A 22,357-nucleotide genomic window follows, 5' to 3' on the forward strand; every position below is an offset into this window, starting at 1 on the left:
GAACTTTAGACGGCAATTAGGAAAACTGGGTAGGAAGAGCTTTGTTTTGGTCCAGTAGTCGCTAGAGGACACACTGTCCCGTACGCGGCACTCTGTGGGCGACATGAGCGCCGTAGTCGGCAAGCCGGGCACCTCGGCACAGGTAGGTTCCTGCAAAACGGCTAAATAGCCTTATATTTACATATGCTGTTATTTTGTTTCCTGTGTATTTGTGGATCATTGTTTATATTTCAGGATGTTTCTTTTGATATTTGTATATGCAGATACTCTCCGAATTACTTGTTGCCAAAATAATAATGCTATGCTTCATATGAATCCCTTCAGGGGTTGGAGCTAGATAAGGTGTCAGGACGTACCGAAGCCCCTATGGTTTTCATGGACTATCAGGAAGACTGGATGGCCAACGTCATTGGTAAAGTTAAGGAATCTCAAGTTGGCCTTTCTGATAAGGTAGTGATCACTAACTTAATGATGTATTTGAAATGTGGTAATTTATACACTTTTATTAAGCTTGGCGTATAATTTCGACACTTTAGTTTTTACGCAGAGTTGAAGTCTTTCAGCACCAATATCACCGTTAATAGCACAGTGCCCATAACGCTGTGAGCAGCAACTTTAGTACGATATAGATTACGAAGGTACCTCTTAAGCAATTATTTAAATGCCTAGCTTGCAGGAACGCCCGTGCGCAGTTTTATTGGCACTTGATAAAAAGTCCAGCGTGCAAGATAGATTAAAGATATGAATAAGGAAACACAATATATACTACGTCGAACTTGTGTGCTGAATTGATTTAAGTAAAAAAAAAAACAATTTAAACTGGGTTTTGAATCTGAAAGCTTACGATTCCGAGTCTAGCATTCCCACTACAGTGCGAATTTGGCGGTTGAAATGACAACGTGCTCAACATGCAATTATTCAATTTGCTATGATGGCTTATTTGAAAATCTGCCTATTTGTAATCGAATTCTCTGTCTTAAATGTTAGATACTCAAGTTGCGTAGTAATTTTACTATAGTATATCCTTCCTGAACGAGATGCTACCGCATCTTCAAACGTTAGTTATAGAGTGACAAATCGCGAAAAGATATTAAAACGGACTGTAGCCAAATAAAGGTATTAGCAGAGTAAAGGAATATATGTTCTATTATATAATGTATGCCCCTCATTTTGTTTTACTGTTCCAGAAATTTGAGTGTGCACAGTGCGGCCTGAAGTTAATGAGTGAGGCTGGACTAGAGGAGCACCTGCAGCGGCGCTCAATTGAGGTGCGCCTTCCTTGCCTCAAGTGTAATATTGTGCACATCTGCTACAACCCGTGCCAGGTGCTAGGCGTGATGCGATTGTGCGACACAGAAGTAGCATGGGGAGTGACTGTCGTTGAGGTTCGACCACATATTGCCGGTTTGCCAGTGACTTTACGAGCTCCGCCCGATACGTTAGCGCCGTCGAGTGGCAAATTCACCGCTGAAGAGTTAATTCGCGCCACACGTACATGCCATGAATGCAAGGTGTTCTGCGCCGACGACTCGCTCGAAGCGCACATGACATTTTCTACTGGACTGAAGCTCGCATGTCAGACGTGCGGCCAACGTATGCCAACCCGCTGTGCGCAACAGGCTCATTGGCGCCTACACGCAGGTAGCCCGCCCTTTGTCTGTCCGGAATGCGGCAAAATGGCGCCGCGCGACACCCCACCCGAACAGTTCCTTCAACATGTGCACGGTCTATGCCATCATCGTGAGCGTGCCCTCGTCTTTCAGTGTCCCAACTGTCCCGCCGTTCACGACCGAGATCGCGAATTAGCTACACACATTGCCGATGCTCACGTACAAATGTTGTACAAATGCTCGCTGTGCTCGCTCGCGTTTCGCGACACGTCCGCCTTCGTTAGCCACAGCAGCAAGAGCCACCCATACGCGACGGCTACGCCAGTGTCGGTGATCAAGTGTCCGATGTGCGAAGCATGCGTGTTCGCCGACACCGAAATGCTAATCCAGCACTTCCTCTCCATTCATACGTCTTCCTGTGCCAAATTCGTGTTCCGCTGTCACGTCTGCCGACAGCTCCGCACCGACCAGCTGGCGATTCACGAACATCACAAGGCGGAGCATGCATGGCAACCCCTGTTTGCCGACGTCATGGCCGCAGCCGAGGATCGCAGTCGGATAGACGTTGCTCTTATTGGCGTCAAGGACAGCAAGGGAAAGGCCAGAGGGGCAGGAGCCGAGAAGGGAGACAAGGCTGGACAACTGGCCGCGTATACCCTCGCTCAAGGGACTCTGCTTCGCTGCGTCAAGTGCGCCTTCGAGTCTACCAATCGAGTACAGTTCTTGCAGCATATTCGTTTGCACCGTGAAGGTGAGACGGCGCACCAATGTCCAGATTGCGGTTTATATCTCGCCGACGAGACCGCGCTCAGCGAACATTTGCCGGCCGCCCATGAAGCGGTAAAAGCTGCTGTAGTAACCGACCACCTACGTCAGGTCGCAGAACTCGTGGCGTTGATTACAAAAAAAGAGGGAGCCGCAGGTAGCGGCTCAGCCGCTCAAGGCCAGACCCTAAGCGGCACCAATACGCAGGGTGCGCATGGCCAGGGGCCGGCTACGACGACTAGCCAAGGTCGACAGGCTCGAGGAACGGCTGATAAGAAACCCCAACGGCCAAAATGCCCAGTGTGCAACCTCAGCTGTGCGGACGCAAAGGCCCTTGAGTTTCATATGCGGACGCACGGAACAGCCTTCTTAAAGAGTTACAACAAACAACGAAAGAATTGATAACAGTCAAGACAGCTAGGAGAAATATTGGCTTGGATGATGTATAGAGGAGGTTTGTCTCGACGTATCGCGTATTAAACGACGGATATCAGTTGTATTAGTATCACTAATAGTAGCAGTAGCTGTTAGTAGAATTTCAGCGATATTATGACCGGGTCGGTTAAAAACTAGTACCATTTTCACAACAACAACATTATCATGAAAAAGGAAAAAACTACTTGGTCAGGTATTTCCATTAAAAAATGTGAAGAGGACGTATATATATATATATATATATATATAGTCATACGTCGCATGTGTGTGTCTGTACGTTAAATGTAATGCTGAAATTCCGATATGAAAGAATTATTGTATGTTTGAAAGCTAGTAAGTATCTTAGCAGGGATGTGTTCATTAAAAATAATACAATCACAATTGCACCAATCGAACAGACGAACCGACGAAAACTGAACTCGCAGAGTTAGATTTATCAAAACTCAAAAGGCGTGCACTGTAATTGAATTATGAAAGTGTAAATTATTGCTTCGTTCATATGAACGTTCAAGGTTATACGTTGGTGGCATTTTGTTTTGCGCACGCCAAAACAAAATTCGCATCCAACTTCAAAATATTTTGTACATTCTTTATATATTATGGTAAATAATTATGAAAGTTTGTCGAATCAATATAAATGAGTATAAAAAACAGAGTAATTCAATATTGTCAACTTGCCCGTTCTTTGACCTTTGATAAAGATACAATTAAGAGGCAGGAAAATTGTTATTAGAGTCTGCCAAATTTAGGCCATAATCTGATCGATAGTTTATGATTTGCAAAAAGTAATTTTTTTTTGGAGCTGTTTACCTTCCTTATTCTAGAATAAACGTCGCTATTCAAATGTCTATTTACAGGACAAAATAAATTACATAAAGTTATTTTTGAAGGCGTTATTTTTTGTCGGTTTCCCATAGAATGACCCGCTTCACACCCTGTATTTGCATTTACCGATGTGTAGATCTATCAATAATTTCGAAGTAAGTCTAGGTAACTAGTATCGGTACGAACAGGACTACATTCATCGATAGTGATAGATTGATAGGTGAATCATTTCTAGCAACTCACATACTGTATCATTTCATGTTCGATCTCAACAGTTTCTATCAAAATTCGAGGGCAGTTTTTATCCTCTTTTATTTTTTTTTGCTGCTGGAATTCCTTGGGCCTGAAGATGGCGATCGGTCTTCTACATGATAAGTAACTGAGCCACTTGAAAAATGTTTTTTTTGCAGAGGTGAATGAGCGCTCCGTTTCTGGGATCGACTTTGACTCCTATCATTTCTGCGTCTTCTCTTCGCTGCAGAGTACGGGCGATCGTGAGTAGTTCTACCTAATGAGTCCAGCCGTACACGTTCCCCAACCGAAGCAGTTACTCTTGCGGCCTGATGAGGACAAGCTCTTCCGCCAAAACGCATTTGGCCGCTTTCCTTACGGCCTCCGAAACCCCCGCCAAGACGCCGTGGTTTCCAGCCAGGAAGTGTCCTGCCCACTTCAAGCTCGACTAGGATCGAACGACCGTCTACGATGGTTCCATGCATTTCCATTGCTGCTCGGACACCTGATGAGTGCTTGAATGTTACGAATGCGTAACCACGTGAAGCACCAGTTATCAGATTGTGCACAAGGCGAATATGTCTGATAGTGCCGCACTTCGAGAAGAGCTAATGGATATGAACGGAAAACAAAATAAATCGAAAGAGAATCGAATCGTGGTCCGTTAAAAATCAACCACGCAATGCAAAGAAAACGTACAAATACAAGACGTTAGAAAAATACAATGATTTTATGACAATTTAAAACACAAATTTCTGTAACATCTGTATGTAATTCGGTCGATTACTAAAACTAGTAATTCAGTTAGCGGATTTATTCATTATTATATGTATATTAAAATGAAAAAAATATACTTAAGTACCTGCTGGATTTGATCCTCAGTCACTGTTAGTTGTAATCTTCCAACAAATACGGTCTTTTTCGGGTTACTTTGTAACGCAGGCGGCCTAAAATTTGCCTAATTGCAGATTAAGTTTACGTAAATATTATAGCAAAATTAGAGCAAAATAGGACATCTTTAAAGAGACTGACATGAAACTCCAGAATACTACGAAAGTATCACGTGTGGCCTCTACACTTTTAGTTAAAATTTTTAAGCTGTGGCTGTTCTTGTATCTTCCGACAAATAAAGGATTTCTTGGTAAAAACCGTCTTGGCAATGCATTAACTTCAAGTACTTTACTGAAAATATAACATAAACGATTCCTTAAAAAAAATAGCATATAAAGAGGAAAACAATCAGTAGAAAAATACCTGCCTGAAAGGCCCGGATAATTGCTCTATCGTTGATGAAATTTCCTGACCCATCCTTTGTACCCGCTACGATTGGGTCATAGGTTTGATCGAATTTATATCGCCTGGAGGACCTAGATCGCCCGTGTTTAGCGCTGAAAAATTCTTGATACGTAATGCAGCCCTGATACGCCGACCTTGATGTCTGCATAATTACATACGCTCCTAAAGTAAACACAAATTGAGACACTCTTCAGAAGCTGCTTAGAGTTACATCGTACGCAGCAGCTAAATCTAGCTGACATTTAGATCATATACCGTTAACATGTAATAATGTATTATCGTACCATAAATATATTTTGTGACCGTATATATTTTGGCCTCCATTGATAATGGTTTCACGGTTTTCGAAATTTTACGACTACGAAAATGATAGATTTGTTTAATAATGTATAGCAAAATAATTTATGATCTGAGGCAATCGCCATTGTTTTACGTCAATTCGCGTTTGTAATTGCTAGCTTACATAGCATAGATAATTTCGAGAATGTTTCAGTTCGAATCATGGTCGTATCACTAAACTTACGTGCATGATGTTAATAATATTATTCGGCTTATACCAGTACACTGAATCGCATGAGATGTTGTTACAATTTATATTGATTACTTGGTAATTGATTAGCTCAAGAAAATTGAATATTTATCTCTGAACTATTGGGGATCTCGAACCGCAAAAAGTAAATATAGGTAGCAGCTTCAAAACTATATTGCTCTTTATTCTGGTTGAAAGCACATGTTACTTTAGAACACTTTTACTATAACTAGACTCGCACAAATTACTATTCAACAAAAATATACAGCACGTTCCTTGAATTCGTATGCCTATATATATATAGCTATACTCTGATTCTACTTCTCTCCTTCCCTTTCCGCACAAATTTCATAATACACTGCTCCTCGGTAGTACGCACCAAATGATTACACCGCCGTCCAAATCAACGGAGCTGAACAGATGGTAAGCCACCCAAAATAGCAGACGACGTATCCGCTTTTGTCATGTTATGACAGCCCACTGAAACCGCAACAGTATATCAGTGTAGTGAAGTTAAATATTAACGAAAGAAAGAAAAAAATACTAACTGTACTTTTGGACTGTGCCTTAGGTTTAAGTGTTTGATTGACTTCTACACTGTTGAGCTTCGCCGCGCCTGCTGCTTCGTATGCAGAAATGGCGTTAGCGGAGTTTGTTGGCTGCAGTCTGGTGGCTTTTGGGCCGTCGTTTTCTATGTTCTGCATTACGATTGCTTCGTGCCCTATCCGAGTGATTATCTTCATAACTGCGTAAGTATTTTCTATCGCTATTACTGTGCCACTTCCAGTAAGTTATTCTAGCTAGATCTAGCTGTGAGCATCGTTTCAGAAAATTATAGCAGAGTGAATGTATTTGCAGTCGTATCCATTACGACATACTGGATAGACGAGCATTATACGATATGGTCAATTCGAACACGTATTCAGTATCAATCTATAAAATAAGCATTACACTTCTGCTGCCCTATAGAAAAAAGGAAGTATGATAACACTACATCATTATTAATAAAAGTACTAATAAACAAAAAATGGCAACATGTATGGATACCATGGTAAATAGTCGTTGGTTTTGAAATTAATGCATCCAGAGGCCGGCTGGGCTTTCATGATTCACTCACTTATTAAAGCAACCGCAAGCTATTGTGCAGTGCAGTCTTATAGGGACGGCTAAGCCAATCACTCAAATAAGACACCAGAAAACAATATTGAGCATTTCGTTTGGAATAATAACAAATAATATGAATATATATAAAGCTTCAAAAGACGAGTAAGAAGCCGCTATATCTCCTCTAACTGTAACAAATAAAATTTAAAAAAGGTGAAAAAAAAAGTCTCTTAACAGATAGAAACAAGTTATTATAAGTAGAGACCATTCGCTTTACATTTATTTTCACTGCATCTTAAATTTTCTTGTTAATGTTAATTCACGTTTTTTTAACCGCAGAGAATTGCTACTTTAACCTTTAACGAAAGAAGATGATCAGTTCTTAGTGACCCAGTGCTTTAAAAGGGTGGAATCCATTTACTTCTTATCATGCTTCTAACTCAGCCTGATGTGTTTGCAGCTAACATACCAACAATCCAATCTAGCCTATTTAGTCAATAAAAAACCAAAGCTCTCAAAAGCTATCCTATCATTCAAAGAAGTGTTGCAAAATACCGCAGTGTTTTGTGTCGAGTAACGAATATTTCGGTATTTTAAATACCGTTCTCAACTTCCTACAAAATACTGAACAATACAGCACCTTCGTAATCTTTTGTTTCGCCGCGCATTTCTATCGTGTCTCCGTTACAGAGCATTCTTCTGGCTAGTATCGTTGTTACATTCGTCGATTTTGTGGTGTTGCACGGTGGCAATATTCCGGCCGTCAGATATTAGCAAACTAGTTCCCTTCGGCGTAATTGAGGCGGTTCTATTTCAAGAATTATTTCGCTATTTATTCTATAAAATCTTGCGAAAAGCTGAAGTTGGCTTAAAGAAGGTCACAGAAGTTGGTACGGACGGAAATGTCGTGTCAGATTCTAGGCAAACACTTGCTTATGGTAAGCGCATAGGCAGTTATTCAGTTTCATTTGTCACATGCGTCAAGCACGCATTTTGTATACAATTTCTTTAAATTTTTTTCCGGCTATAATCAGCCTGTCATATTATTTTTACTTATCTGACCTGATCTATTTTTTTTAAATCGCTACGCTATTATGATAAACATAAAATTAATAAGTTACGTGATAATAAGTTACATGATACGTTGCTTCTTTTTTTTACTCTGGTATAACAAGACTGAATCGAGTGATAACTATTGGAAACCATTGATCATTTCAGTGTCCGGCCTCGGCTTTGGCGCCATTTCCGGAGGGTTCTCGCTCATGAATGTATTGGCAGAAATCGGGGGACCAGCTTCCGTCGGATTATTCGGCCAGTCTGAATGGTTCGTCCTGGCTTCGTCGTTTACAACATGCCTTTTCATATTTCTGAACACCGCTTGGGGCGTGATGTTGTTCCACGCATACGATACAAAAAATATCTTTCTGGCTTGTGCGACAATCCTGCTGCATCTGACTTGTTCGTTGGTTGTAAGTCTGCCTTTCTTTCTATGCCTAGCTTTTTTGTATCCTGGAACATAAAAATACGCGGTACAAACATATATAGCACTTACAATACGTACGGTAATTGAATAGTTGCTAATCATGTTATTTAATGTTTTTCTTTTCTCTTTCCGCGCAGACACTCTTCAACGCGGGCGAGGTATACGTGGCCTCACTGGCTCCCATCACGTTGATAACACTCTTCTGCGCTGGAGCTGCATTCCACTGTGCAGGTGGACAGGTTCGGAGATTGGGCCTGATCTTTGCACGACGATCAGAGAGTAGTAGACGGTCATCGCTTCAATAGAAAGTCAGATTGCGGCATTTCTGAGTTCCCGAGTGGTCCGTCTGCTTTGTTGACTGGCCACCAACACCGCTTATGCAGGGTAACGATGCAAACTGGACAACAAGCCCCTCACGTCGAAAACCACAGATAACGTACAAGGAAGTTGCTTTCACAAAATGGCTACTCTGAAGACGGCTTGCGTTATTGTTAATGCGGAATAGGGGTCGGCTCCTTATAGGTGATATTTTAAAGGATACAAGTTATGCTGACTGACAAATGGTGGGGTTTTTTACCTTTTATTATAATCGTCTCCTTGGTAGGCTATTTATCACTACTGTTAGAAAGCTGAGAATGCTGTTATACATCTAGCACTCCACTCAATATATTCCATTGTCTGAAAAGCAACTACTGGATACATACGGTACATCAGTATTGTATAAGTAAGCAGTGACAGTATTACAATCGAATTGTAATACGACTTCAGGCAGTGCGGCACTATTGTAACGGCGTTGCTATGGCTATTTGCAGTCTATAGATCGACGATCTTGTCTAGTCCAATGACAGCGCAATGATAACAGTAAGATAAGCTGTAAAAGCAGTGTTGATATAACAGTCTTTGGTGGTCTAAAAATCCGCCGGAAGACAAGCGAAAAGTATAACAATACTGTTCGTGTCTCTCATCTTTAGAGCCTGAGGCCTCTAGCGCCAGTATGGATGGGCGACGAAGGCTGTCGTCTAATACAATGGAGTAAACGCGATCAGGTAACGGGGTAAATGTTTACGACAGAACTCAACAAAGTTTAATTCAAAATGGTACTTGTAAAAACATGGGTTGTGTATGAAACGATACAAATTACTCATAATCCAGGAGTTGTAACTTTTTCTGTGTTCTGATCACAGGAGGCGGTCGACATTTAGCTACTGTGTATAGAAGAACGAAGCTTAACTCGATGAATTAATTGAATTTCTGCATTTCTCAGACTACAGTGACAAAAATTAGATGTTGCTAGATCAGTCGTTTCATATCGTAAAATACAGAGAGAGTACATACATTTATTGAGGCATGCTCTACTTCGAGATTCTAACTCTATTTGCAAGCAATTCATCTAATTACACCTAATGCACATACGGTAAGATTTTCATGTATGGAATTGGAACCTACCGAACTGACAGTTCTATTTACCTAAAATGATTTAGTTTGTTGCTTGACATTAAATGGGACCGTATCAGTGACGGTGCCTCAAGGCAAAACAACCAAGGGATGGAAGTAGAAGGCGCAAAAAAAATACTTGGTAACTATAGCAATGATATAACGAAGATTATTATATATGTAACATATCCACAATTGTAAATTCAATCACATCAAGTAAAAATCAAACTGGTGTATAAGTAATAAATTTTCGATTATATAGATAACATTCTAATCGATGCTATTATCTTCCTAATAGTTTTGTACGTAAAAGTATAACATTCTTCTTGTTTTTTTTGGTATACTGGAATTTTTTCTAATGGTGGTAAACGCCATTGCTGTCGCGTTTTGTAATGTAATGCTACTATCCTATTTCATTGCTACTTTAATTCACACTTAGAGGCAGTGGATGGACTGTTTATTTTGAATTTCCATAGGTGAATCTATTCGACGTTGTAAAGATGACAAAGACAGTTAATGCCATAGTATTTCTGACCGGGTAAGTTAGAAGCTTTGAGGTATTTTATTGTCAGACAGTAAACGTTGAGAAAACTTACTTTTTTGGCCCTTAAAAAATGTTAGTATTGAACCTTATGAGAAGTAGTTGTATATATGTAGTAATAGATAACCCAAGCATAGAAGAACACACACATGCCAATAATTTAAGGAAGTGAGACATTGCCGTACGTTTCATTTTTCATCTTTTATTTTTTCGTCGTTTGTATCGCAGCATCCGTTAAAATAATTAAGATATATGTCTGCATCTTCTTTTCCTTCCTCCTTGTAAATAAAATGAAGTTGTGAAATGGAGCAATAAATAGGGTAGTCATTAGGATTGACTGGTATGTGAAGAGATGACTTGATATTTGCAATGGATGGTTTTTATATTTTTTTTTAATTTTGGAGTTTGCGCTTACTTATTGTATCTCAGTTGTCGGTACATAAAAATCGGAAATGAATAGTTTCGACGATTAAGACTCTAAAAGGCTGCTCACAGCGATGAGAAGTACTGCCAGTCTTATACAATCGGGTAGTTTGGTAAAAACTAACGATAAAACTGTTTTCTCAGGAATAGCGACTGACAGCTTGTATGTGCGAACTACTTTCGCTGTGCAACCTCTACTACATTCATTATCATCAACTCCATTGACGAATTAGCTAACATTATAGGTCATGCAGATCATTCTAAACCGCCTCGTTACACGTTTGGTAAAGTGTAAAGCAGTCATCACCGGAGCGGCCACTACGAGTCGCGTTGTAGCTAAAATCGAATTTTAAATTTTTCTGGCGCTCCAGCGCGTAGCTAGCGGCATATCTGAAAGACGTACAGATGAACAAAAAAATTATGTCTTTATTGATATTTTGTTCTTCACGCATTGATTTATTCCAAGAACAACTTTCTTTTTTTTTTCTAAGCTATTGTTTGAATTAGTGGATAAAATGTTACGGACGGTGTCAGTTTTACGGTATGTTCTCACTACGATAAGGTTTACTAGGTACTTTCACTACGTTCGGTTCCCTAAACAAGGGTTACCTACCCTCCAAACTGGGCAACGAGGTAACCGAGTTCATGTCCTTCTTTCACAGCATCCTTTGAAGCCTCACACAAAAAGCGTTGCATGCAGTTCTCGTCCTTTGCCATGGCTGATTTTAGGAGGCCCTTCATCATTGATGCTCCCGCGATTGTGATATCATCAAGGGCCCCATTGAGTCCACGGCCCTGGTGAGCAGCACGAGCTCGAGCACCAAACGTTGTCTTCACCATATCAAGAACTGTGACTAAGAGGTTCAAAATTTGCCGAGACGTGGCTGCGCTCTCTTCATCGGAACCAAAGACTAGTTTGATAGCCGTCTTAATCAGGTTGCGCGTATTCATAAACTTGCTCACCTCCTGCCCATGCAAAGAAAACGAAGACGTCGTGACACATCACATATTACCTCATAAGAATGTCAACTGTATGGTCTATACGCAATCTATTTCAGTGGAATCCACACAAACAGTGGAATGCACATCACGGCAAATGTATCTAACGGAGTAATTTCCCCACTACACTTGGTAAAGTCTCTCAGATAAACCAACGCTTTGTTTTCTTAATTCGCTAACCAAATTCCCCTATGAAGTAAATAATTGATTCCTTTGATGAAATGAGAATAGAATATCGTATGAGACAATTTACATCCACATCTATTATTGTATCTGCTTTGTCTTTTGTACCTGTTGCGCCTTGAGTTCTACGGCCTCCGAGCTTGCACCGACAGAGTTCTTGTTCATAGAATTATGAAATTTGTAACGACGTTCCTCGATTCGTGGAGAACGGGCTACCTTGACAGATTTAGTCTCCCGTGCGCTGGCTAATTCCTCTTCACCAGCTGCGGTCACCGTTGCAGCTAATAGAGTGACCCCCACGAACAGTGTTACGTACGCCCTCATCTCAACAACTGAAAACTGTAATGATACACCAGTGTCACTTTCTCTTTCGGCGCTAAACGGAATTGGTATAAAGTGTACTTAATCCTCACAACTTAGCACAGGCGTCGTTCGCGTAACGTTCTCGTTATTGAGGCGACGATGGTTGTTTCTGCTTCTGTTGTAGTATAACGAATGAAGACGCAGATAATCTAACGTCTACCATTTGCAAAATTGCATCTGGTTTTGCTTCAAGATGTCTCATTCTTTAAATTCACTATTGAATTGCGCTTGAATGAGAGAGAAACTGGTAAGAAACGCCCTTTGAAGTTTGTCGAAGCATCCAGCACAATGTTATGACGATGAGCAAAACACGCGGTACTGCTGCTATTGTTGACCTGTATGTCCTATGAGCCAACGTGAACTCATCCGACGCGGTGATGCCGCTATCAGTTATGGTGGTCACCCTACAACGACACCCATCTACCAGCGTTACGTGAAGAACCGCTCCAGTCACAATTTGCGCTTGACCCAATACCGCAAGTAATGGGAGCAAAAATTCCGGCGAGCGAAGCCATTGGCCAACAAGTAAAACTGTCTGCGTGCATGCCTCCCGGATCTTCTCTGCTTCTCAAAAAGTTACGCTGCTTCACTTTGCATAGCGTGTCTATCTGGACAGTTTACTATTACCACTAGTGGCAGTACTAGTACAGTTAAGATTAGTCCGCGTTGGTCGTGCTTACTTGAGTTAATCTTCTTTTGTGTAGCGGGCGGACATTAACATAATCGAGCCCGATGAGAAAGCCGGAGAGTTTTCACTGTTTATTCGCCAGGAGCCGCTCATTGTCGGCTTGTCGATTGGCAAATTGGCTTAAATAACACAATGGAGTTGTGGTCAATACAGAGCATCAAAAAGAAGTGGCCCGTTTGACTAAACAATAATTTGGGAAAAACAGTGTTGACGTCAAGATCCATCCATATGCTATGTCGGTAGGATTAGATTGCTTCGCCTAAAATTATAGGATTTTTACAGTATCTGATGTTGCTTTTTATATTAATATGATGCACTTTACTCGATGAAAAGCTTAATATCGTCTCTCAATTAACCGTGATTAGCGGTGGAATAGAGAATAGCCTTCTTCATATATAATTCTACTGTTAACTGTGGCAAACATCCAAGTTGAACAAAATGACTAAAAAAGCCGTATCGAGAAAGTCCCCGGATGATGGCTCACGACGTGTAAGTATGTTTACAAAGTCACAAAGACATCTTTAAAATTAATGTGTTAAATCATAATTTTAGACATCATTAAAGGTTTGGGGTACTCGGTTTAAATTCCACCTATCTAAATCGATCCGTTAGGGGCAACCTTTGCGTGCTTCTATCGTATCTAATTGCGGTACAGGTCAAAATTGGGCGGTGTACATCTTGTGTCTGCCCAAATTATAGACTAGTAGATGCATAAATGGTACCCTTGGACACATTCTTAGCTTGCCTTTCTATTATTTAGTAACTTCCCACGCTTGTTGCACTTTAATAGTTAGGCTGAGTAATGAGCGACTTTTTAGAGAACACCGTAAAATCATTGCACTTGGTAACAAAGCTTCGAGTGAGCCTTACTGGTTAAGTTGAGCATAGATATTAAGAAATAGTTATCGTCACATATTAGAATATAATACAAGGTCACGACATTTACTATACGTCAGGTGTGATTCGATCAAAGATAAACTACACTAAACTATAATATTGGAACTTTACAAAATGGAAGAACAGATTTGAAGCCTGTAGTTCGCTAACAATGATCAATGGAAATGCTGTTTGTCTCTTCCGCCCTTTTTTAGCAACTTGCAGTGTACCAACTATGATAGACCGACGAAGACGTGGTTTTCGATACTGCTATTAAAGGTTATGGACTGATAACGTTAAGCTTATCTGGTTCTTTCGTGAAGTATGTACGTTCTCAAGGAGACGCAAGATTATTCTTTGTTAATTGGTTATCCATATCAGTTAAACAAATCTGTGCTCTTAATTAAAAATGCTGTTTGCTGTAGATACCGTAGAAACGTGAGTTGACTGGGGTTGAAAAGTGGTGCCCAAATAGGCCAAAAAACTTTTACAAAGGATTGTTCTTTTCTAATTTTTTTTAAAGTTCTCTAATGATGGTCTATAAGAAATAGTAACGATAGCAGTATATTAAAGCTTAATTTTTAAACATTCTGCCTGATGTATTTCCTTGATCAAGTCTGTCATGAAGAATGTTTAAATATATTTAAGTCGACTGCTAACGCGCCCTGCGTGGAGTCTCCGCGGCGGCATACAACACAAAATTGTTTAGTGAAAAATTTACATAACAAAGTAGTTTTTACATCAGTTTTAATTCATTTTCATGAACATTGCTTGAAAAACAGCTTTACAGAATCTTCATGTATCGGAATTATAAAAGTTATTATCGATCATACGGTGATTCTCATGTAGTAAAAAAATATAGCTAATGATTGACTTCATTATAGTTTTCAGCATGACATTTCGATAGCGCCAGCATTGTCGAGTTGTTTAGACAATAAAAATTGTGAAGATGGCCAGCATCAGATTCCGGTAGGTAATCTATCTTACTCTTAGCAAAATACCTATAATAAAAAAAAAACGGTTAATAACACTTAAATTATAATACATGTTATATCCAAAAAATGGTTTATCTCCGATATTGAAAGATTAATGTGATACTCTGGTGAGACTCCGTTGTGGCTCTAGCCGTAAATATGCTAATGCCATTAGTTATGACCTAGCAGAATGCACTCTTGTACTAAAAATATATTTCAATTTTTGACCATGTTGACTTTCTTTGCCTTCCACGGTTAACAGGTTAAATTAAGTTAATAAAAGTATCAGTTCTAAGTTAAAAAGTTCGATTTCAGTTCCCCCAAAAGTAATCGTTCTAGGTCAGCTGGTGAGAAGGATAAACACCTTGTATGTTGCACTCTTTTGACACAAAGAACTTGTCGGATAGATATAGATTTGTGCAAAATATGCAGTGACTCGGAAGTAGACTTCTTCGGGAAATGCCTGATTTTCTTGACAGCTTCTGTCCTCTAACTTCTGGAACTGTGGAGTCTAATAAACCGCGAATTTGTAAAGTGACCAGCTGCTAAACTTTTTTGTTAGTGTCGAATAGGTACTCGAATAGGTTTCATTAGCACAAAGCCTCCCTATTTGCTATCTGTTAGCAGGATAAGATTTTCTTTACATTAGGGTGGATAGCCAATCCGATAGCAGGTCGCTTAAAGGCTTTTTTTCTCTTTTAAATCCAATTTAGTTAAAAAGTTGTCTAGACAGTTATATTGGACTGACTAGCATTGGCAGTATACTTAACAATAGTACTGTGCTTGCAAACAAGCTACATTGTAGCTTGAACAGAACAATTGGATAGACAGATGCGAGGCGCGTAATGTCTGGCCTGTTTTAAAAGAAAAATCTGCCTATGCTTAGAATTTAATGGACACGTTTATGAATATCACATTATTATAAAAATTCATTCAACTTATGACGTGTTTGAACTGTAACATTTCCCTTTATCTGGTATCCAATGTGAAGCATCCCAAAGTCGGTGTTCACATTGACAGCTGCACATTCATCAATTAATGTGACTCGCGCACTCCTCACCCAGTTGGCAGTCAGTATGCGCCCTATCTACACATTCTTCTTGCTCAGAAGACGAGCAAGTTAATGCGGCAAATAATCCATTATGAAAGCATCCACATAGCGACAACGGTCAAATGCGCTTTCAGGTTCTTCCATTACCAGTTGTGTCAAACAACTTCAAAAAGGCTCTCCGCACACAGCCCACAATTTGCTGACGTACACTAACTAACTAGTGAACTGCACGTATTTCATAGGTCTGTATCCGGCGGTACTAGGAGACTCGCGCGTTTTTCGGATTCCATTGCGCTTCTTTAGATTCACTAGCGTATCCGCTGCCCATGTGACCATCGTAACAGTACGAAATCGTCATAAAAGTACTTACCTGTTTGGGGAGCAGTGCTACGCAGTGTGCCGCGTCTGCTGTTGAGTACAGTTGCTCCAGCCGAAGAATGTAACTGTCCCCGTGCTAGCGATCGAATGCGGGGACGGTTCTTCTGGCGCACTGACCCGGCTCTTTCGATGTCGTCAGCGATGTTGGGCGATGGCAAGCAAGCGATCACCAGCAACAACGGCCGAACCACGGATGCGCACACCCCAGCCTACAGACATATAGAGCGTCAGGACAAGTAGCGCGAGTGAGGGGTGTTGGCGGTGTCGGCGGAACGAACCGGTGGTAGATCCAGAAACGACGTAGACGACGAGCGGGAAAACGGAGAAACCGCTGTTGTTTCTTTATTAGCAGCAGCGATGGCCGCGGCAGAAGCTATCTGCGAAGGACCCGTAAAAGAAAACCATCAGGGAGCAAAAAAGCCAGAAGGAAAAACAGACCGTGCAATGCAGCTTGACGACGGCGACGTCGGCGACGATGCCAGTGGCAGCGAGATCTGGCGTTGAAACCAGAACCGGCAGAAAGAGTGCACAACCGGCCAGTCGTGTAATGGTCGACCAGCAAACAGACGCCAGTGCCACTACCGAACAAAGTGCCGTAGCAAGAGTGGCAATCGACGGCGTCAGAAGACCAAGTCGCCGCTGCAGAAGTGGGACAAGAGTCTCTTTGCTCTTGTTACACTGATTCGATTCGTTCTGTCCGTAGCACATACTTGTGCACGCGCACACGTACCGATGGACGAACCGACAGACAGACAGACAGGCATGTACGCAGTAGCACAAACACAGGCACTCTTCATCGACATGATGGGATGCATAAAGTATTTTATCGCTTCTATTCACTAATAGGGATGGCGCGGAGAAGCTTCACAAAGTAGACTGGAACAGAATAACGTGTTATCAGGCAGCATCAGAGAACGGAACGCCTGCGTGTCATAGCAACGATGCTATACGTAAGGGTATATCTCAAAGTCCCTTTATGAGCTTATTTCAAATACTATGAAAAGAATACGTCGTCGTCCATACGTTATATATATATATATATATATATATATATAATGTGGACCCTAACGCAGCAAAGATTTACTTAGTTGCGCGGATTCACAATAATTTTTTTATTCCCTGGATTCTATGAGAATTTGCGTTGTCGTCTATCAGTTGCTTTGCTTCTACTTTCATACAGGCAAGGTCGTGAGCTAATCTTCATAATCGTGCAGTCTTAATTCACTCGAACCCAAATATATCAATACAAATAGAAAAAGTACCTACTTTATTATGGAACTCAATAATGGAGAAGATTATGTTTCCTATTCAAGATGGTAGACTTGGTACCTTATGGTGAGCGAGTAGCTAGATGCAACCCGTTTAGTTACAGCCTTTTTGTTTATATTAAACTGGTCTACTCTAATCATTTAAATACAGACAACTGTGCCTGTGAGCATGGGCTTTAGCAATTTTGCACATGCCCGATCTGATTCGAGTGCAAGAAACAATTCGGGCCATGCAGAGCGCAAAGTCAACCAGGGGGCAAAAAGGACATGGCAAAACATATATGAAAAAAAGCCAAAGTGTTATTCGTTTTATGAAACAAAGAGAAATATTCTATATGAACAATGCTACATTTGAGTACGTTCACCTCAACTCTGCAATAGCGATTTCTAACAATGAAAACGCGTTCTCTTTTACTTTTCTGTATAACATGTGTCGTAACCCTGTTTTCCGAACATGTGAACATGTTCTAGTCTCTGCTTCCTCTTATGTTTTTACTTCTATTTTAGCTCGCTTTATTTTTTATTCTTCGAATGAGATGAAATCAGAAAATATAAGGATTAATTACTGATATATACCCATACTGGGGCGTTCAGTGGTAATTACTGTACGACAAACGAATCGTTGTCAAAGAAACAACTGAACCGGTAATAACGATGGCGCCGCAAAAGCTTACCGCGTATCGGATGGAGGTGACGTCACCGAGCCGAAACGTGGAAGCACTGATGTCTTGCTGCGTCAACACGACAAGTGAAAGTCGTTTCTTTGTTACTTAGCGCATGGGCAATTTCAAGTCTGCCGCGTAAGCTATGCCAGCCAACTTAGGCTTTACAACTTACCGAATTGTTACTTTAACATAAGGTGCAGCAGCACTTCATTTGCACTAAGCACAGAGCATTTTAATAAATAATTACGATTATTGTTAGCCATCCATTCTGAGACTAATATGTTTCACTTTTTTGTTTGCAATGCATTTTGTACCTCTAACTAAATTAAGAGCTTTTCCAATGCCATTTATTAAATAAAAAGACGTATCCTCAACTAGGGTATTTAACTAAACCTAAAATGACCACGAAGCTGAGGCAATATCACGTGTAGATTGTTTTGTGTTTGCTGTTCGTAGAGTAGACCTACACCTGTTAATTTCATCCTGAGATTGACGTCCTCATTGGAGTAAGAATCCGTTCCAAAACGAACTCCAGGCCAATACAGACTGACTGACTCTGTGACTATGGAAAGTTTTAAATGAAAAACATTTTACGTCTGCACGAATTTATATAAGGTGTTTATGGCAAAGACATTATAATTTTAAGAAACGAAACATCGTATTGCAACGATAATACTAGTACGTCAACAGCTGGTTACTTGTGGCTTAATGGCCCGCCTAACGGCGCTTTGCCTTTGTGACTCCCAGACGTTATTCTGCATCTGCTAAAAATATTGGCACAAAGAAGAGAGAAAAATAGGTAAAAGAAGTTTTGATCACATTCACCTCACATTGCATTATGTAGCTATTGTAAATTGCTGATCGAATTCCAGCAGCTGATCGACCACTATTCGTTCCATCCTTTCCTGGCCACCATTGTCGGTTGGCCGGCTGTTTTCCTTTGTCAGGCATCAAGCAATCCCATCGGTCCTCATTTCTTGTGCCTTCGCGGTCTCTTCTTATTCACCGCGTTGCGCATGCGGGTTCTCACAAGTTAGATCGTACGTATGATGGTGATGGCAGTGCTCTGGCGACACTGCAACTAGTCGCCCGGTGCTGCTGTTGCTGCTGCTGCATGAGAAAATGGGACAAACATCGACCAAGAGAGACAACGTTTTAGATCGCCTTGAGCGTTCCCTGCCCAGTAAAGCAATGTTAGACGATGGCCGATCGTAATCGATAACATGGCAACATTACGGACGTCGTGGTGGCTAGCAACCGTAAAACGGAAAGCATAAACTACAGCTGCGGACGTGTCAGTGAGCTCGATCACGACGTCTTCTGACTGCTGGGTCTTCTGTTTCGAAGCGCTGCACCCACACCGACAGAAGCGCTGGTAGTAACTAGTGAAAGCGGAATTAGATTATAACAACTATCAAGGATCCTCTGTTTGCCGGTAGTACTGCTTGTGGTGCTAATAGTCATAATGGGTGTTTAATAATTACTTTAATCATTTGTTGATTTTTTGTTAAGATCGAACTAGTATCTAGATAGTACACGTTTAATATTGGTACAAAGTGAAAGCAAGGACACGACAATGTAAGAGCACTTGCACGCTCAACCTAGTTGGTGGGAAGTCATTCTGCTGAAAATGTAGACAGCCGATTCTGTTGCGTACGACTGTGTGCTGAAGCAAAAAGCTAGGCTGCTCCAGCTTTATAAAATGCATAGCGATTTGGTGTGTCGTTAGTTTATGTACCTATATGTACGATAGTTATGTGCGTGGAATCTTTCAGCCGTAACAGGGGTTAAAACCAGGTGTTAAACTTAGTGATTTGTGTATTTGTTAATTAGAATGTCGTCACCGATGATTATAGGTTAGACACCACTACTTGGCTGATAGTAACCGACGAATTGATCAAAACCCAAAGCACTATATTTATTGCAGAGTCATAAGTTGAACAAGTACCGATCTCTTAGTCGGCAATCACTGCAGATGCTGCATCGTCTGCCGGAATTATTCAGCAAAAAAAAACACGAAACGAAAAAAAAAGAATAACTAGTACAATCGAATCAAAGCAGAAAACCAGAATGGTCCAATAAAAGTAGCCTTTTCCAGCAAAACGAATAAAACAGCAAATAACAATTTAATCTACTATAATGAGGTAAACGTCAGCCTATTAGATATTCTGCATCAAGTAGAGAACATCCACACAGTCAACCAACGTGCATTTCCCGGTCGTTATTTCATTAGATAACATGGCGCTATTAGTATGACTCTCCTACGAGAATACTGGTTATAATATGACGCTTCATTTAGGACTTCCAACCGATTGGTTATAATGATCTTAGAAGTGCATGCAGTTCCTCTTGTAATCGTAACCATTACACTGATTGCAATCGTGAAATAAATGGGTTAAGTGCTTATGGATCAGAATCACTTGACATGAGATAGATCTACTAATGAGCTAGCGGCCGTCCAAATGGACACATGATTCTGACGACGCTGACTGGGCCTTTTGTGAAAACACTATCCGCAATAACCGCGATGTTATTTACTGATGCTTGCTGTTGCACTACTTATCACGATATATACGAATGGAAGTGCTGTTCGCAGAGGCATAATACCGTTCTAAAATACCAGACGCTTTCTGCTTGGGAATACACGATGCGATTATTGTTACTGTTACGTATTACATACAGTTTGATTTAACAGTTGGTATTAATAAATAGTAATGCCTCTTTAACTGAAATGGCCAAATATCTATAGAACTCTTACGAAGCGAGTAAATAACTGGAAAGTTTACCTAAACTGAACAATGCTGTCCTGTCTCCCCCCAGGTGTGTCACCCATAGTTATAGGGGCTCTTAAAAAGGGTTATTACCTGTAACAGTGTCAGTGTTTACATCGGATAAGTATGATTCGGTATCACGCAAAAAATATTTCGATATTCGGAAATGTCATAACTCATTTATGGATTCGGTTGATAATAGAATACAAAACAATAAATAAATGTATTTGAATTTTACGTACGCTGTTTTCGTTAAGTATTGCTTCAGGCCCCCAGCCCCTCGCAGCTTGAAACGCAGTGTGACTACATCGGTTTCAAATCTAGATCACTTCACGGATCCCTAAGTTTAATAAGCAAACACGTTAACCACCGCGCAATCACGGAGACAATACGAAAAGGGATGAAATGATAGTTTTCGTATCTCAAAGGGTTGTTTCGCATCCTGGCATAAGATACACGCGGTTTACGTTGGCTTCGTAATTTTAGTTTAATGTTGATCTGCAGCTATTTGAATCATCCTACTTAATAATAAACGAAACGTATGTTATACAATCGTTGTGCGTGGAGCAGATTTGATGCACAGTATCCGTTACTGAAAAGCAGAGCAATAAAAATTCCATTCCATACTAATATTTTTTTAGGTATATATACGCCGTTACACTGCACGACTCACTGTATTTCACACATGATAGCATATTATTATTCTGCAGAACACAGTACATAATAGTCACCTTTGGCAGCGCAGTTTGTAATATACGTTAGGTCGAGTTTCTGCGAAACCACCATTGAGAGATATTATTTTCCATAAAACTTTAGTCTGAAGCACATATTGTGGTGTTCTAGTATGACCATTAGATGTGCGCTGAAACAGGCGAAAAAGTTTTTTAGGGTTGATATCTAGATGAATCACTTTGTCGTTTGAGATAACTGGCAGGATATCAGTTAGTCAAAAATTAAAAAGAAGCATACCCCACATGGATGTCCTCTTTCCGTAATCGAGTCTTACGCCGACATACTCGTGCTTAGACAGGTTAATGATAGGAGGAAGCTTTTACTCTTCAAAAAAAAATGCAGTGTGAAAGTTCCAAGCGGCAGCCACTTTACAAAATCAGGTGTTTCCGTTTATGCGACAGTGCGGCACATTGATTTGCCACAAAAATGTCTGTATCAATTGCGACTTTCGCGTCGATACATACAGCCTAAAGCCTCGTTTACGCAGCATATTACGGGAAAAACGCTTTTAGAAAAAACATTGCAGGTGTATTTCTAGATAGATAGATAGGTCGGTAGAAAGTACGTCGCCGCAAAAGGGCTTATATCAATTTTGGTCAAAACAGAGAAAATATTTTTAATATTATGTATAAAGACTTGTAAAGTGTATTGTTAGCCTTTTTTCTTGCTAGAATATATAGTGGTACTAAACTGCATTCAAACTGACTTTAACCTTTAGAATTTTTACAATACC

General features: G+C 40.5%; 4 protein-coding genes across 10 annotated transcripts; 2 read left to right on the forward strand and 2 right to left on the reverse strand.

Annotated features, from left to right (window-relative positions):
* On the forward strand, positions 1 to 5,014 carry LOC111243202 (zinc finger protein 532-like). 2 transcript variants are annotated; one of them, XR_015319055.1, is made up of 4 exons: positions 1 to 142; positions 325 to 450; positions 1,188 to 2,829; positions 4,046 to 5,014. XR_015319055.1 is itself a non-coding variant. In XM_086977300.1 (3 exons), exons 1-3 carry the CDS (start codon positions 104 to 106, stop codon positions 2,775 to 2,777), a joined length of 1,755 nt encoding a protein of 584 aa, XP_086833426.1. In that variant the 5' UTR covers positions 1 to 103; the 3' UTR covers positions 2,778 to 3,691. The 2 variants fall into 2 exon arrangements, 1 of the variants encoding a protein (XP_086833426.1); XM_086977300.1 differs by lacking the exon at positions 4,046 to 5,014 and having other exon boundaries at positions 1,188 to 3,691.
* LOC111243203 (U11/U12 small nuclear ribonucleoprotein 35 kDa protein-like) lies at positions 473 to 6,184 on the reverse strand. Of its 4 annotated transcripts, none has more exons than XM_022788421.2 (4): positions 6,071 to 6,184; positions 5,125 to 5,324; positions 4,729 to 4,824; positions 473 to 4,474 (listed from the first exon to the last, which is right to left on the reverse strand). In XM_022788421.2, exons 2-4 carry the CDS (start codon positions 5,308 to 5,310, stop codon positions 3,947 to 3,949), a joined length of 810 nt encoding a protein of 269 aa, XP_022644156.1. In that variant the 5' UTR covers positions 5,311 to 5,324; positions 6,071 to 6,184; the 3' UTR covers positions 473 to 3,946. The 4 variants fall into 4 exon arrangements, with proteins under 4 accessions (XP_022644156.1, XP_022644155.1, XP_022644158.1 ...); XM_022788420.2 differs by lacking the exon at positions 6,071 to 6,184 and adding an exon at positions 5,686 to 6,064; XM_022788423.2 differs by lacking the exon at positions 6,071 to 6,184 and having other exon boundaries at positions 4,729 to 4,813; positions 5,125 to 5,318.
* Positions 6,185 to 6,299: 115 nt separating this feature from the next.
* aph-1 (gamma-secretase subunit Aph-1) lies at positions 6,300 to 9,986 on the forward strand. Its single transcript, XM_022788946.2, has 4 exons — positions 6,300 to 6,440; positions 7,486 to 7,733; positions 8,014 to 8,264; positions 8,416 to 9,986. The coding sequence occupies exons 1-4, from the start codon at positions 6,328 to 6,330 to the stop codon at positions 8,581 to 8,583; spliced, it is 780 nt and encodes a 259-aa protein (XP_022644681.1). The 5' UTR covers positions 6,300 to 6,327; the 3' UTR covers positions 8,584 to 9,986.
* Positions 9,987 to 10,435: 449 nt separating this feature from the next.
* Positions 10,436 to 21,071, reverse strand: LOC111243414 (uncharacterized). 3 transcript variants are annotated; one of them, XM_086977301.1, is made up of 5 exons: positions 18,947 to 20,963; positions 16,181 to 17,064; positions 11,967 to 12,197; positions 11,290 to 11,642; positions 10,436 to 11,066 (listed from the first exon to the last, which is right to left on the reverse strand). In XM_086977301.1, exons 3-5 carry the CDS (start codon positions 12,180 to 12,182, stop codon positions 10,937 to 10,939), a joined length of 699 nt encoding a protein of 232 aa, XP_086833427.1. In that variant the 5' UTR covers positions 12,183 to 12,197; positions 16,181 to 17,064; positions 18,947 to 20,963; the 3' UTR covers positions 10,436 to 10,936. The 3 variants fall into 3 exon arrangements, with proteins under 3 accessions (XP_086833427.1, XP_022644678.1, XP_022644679.1); XM_022788943.1 differs by lacking the exon at positions 16,181 to 17,064 and having other exon boundaries at positions 18,947 to 21,071; XM_022788944.2 differs by lacking the exon at positions 18,947 to 20,963 and having other exon boundaries at positions 16,181 to 17,155.
* Positions 21,072 to 22,357: the final 1,286 nt, after the last annotated feature.

Source organism: Varroa destructor, unplaced genomic scaffold, assembly GCF_002443255.2.
Source record: "Varroa destructor unplaced genomic scaffold, Vdes_3.0 BEIS01000001.1, whole genome shotgun sequence".
In the NCBI taxonomy this organism is placed as follows: Eukaryota; Metazoa; Arthropoda; class Arachnida; order Mesostigmata; family Varroidae; genus Varroa; species Varroa destructor.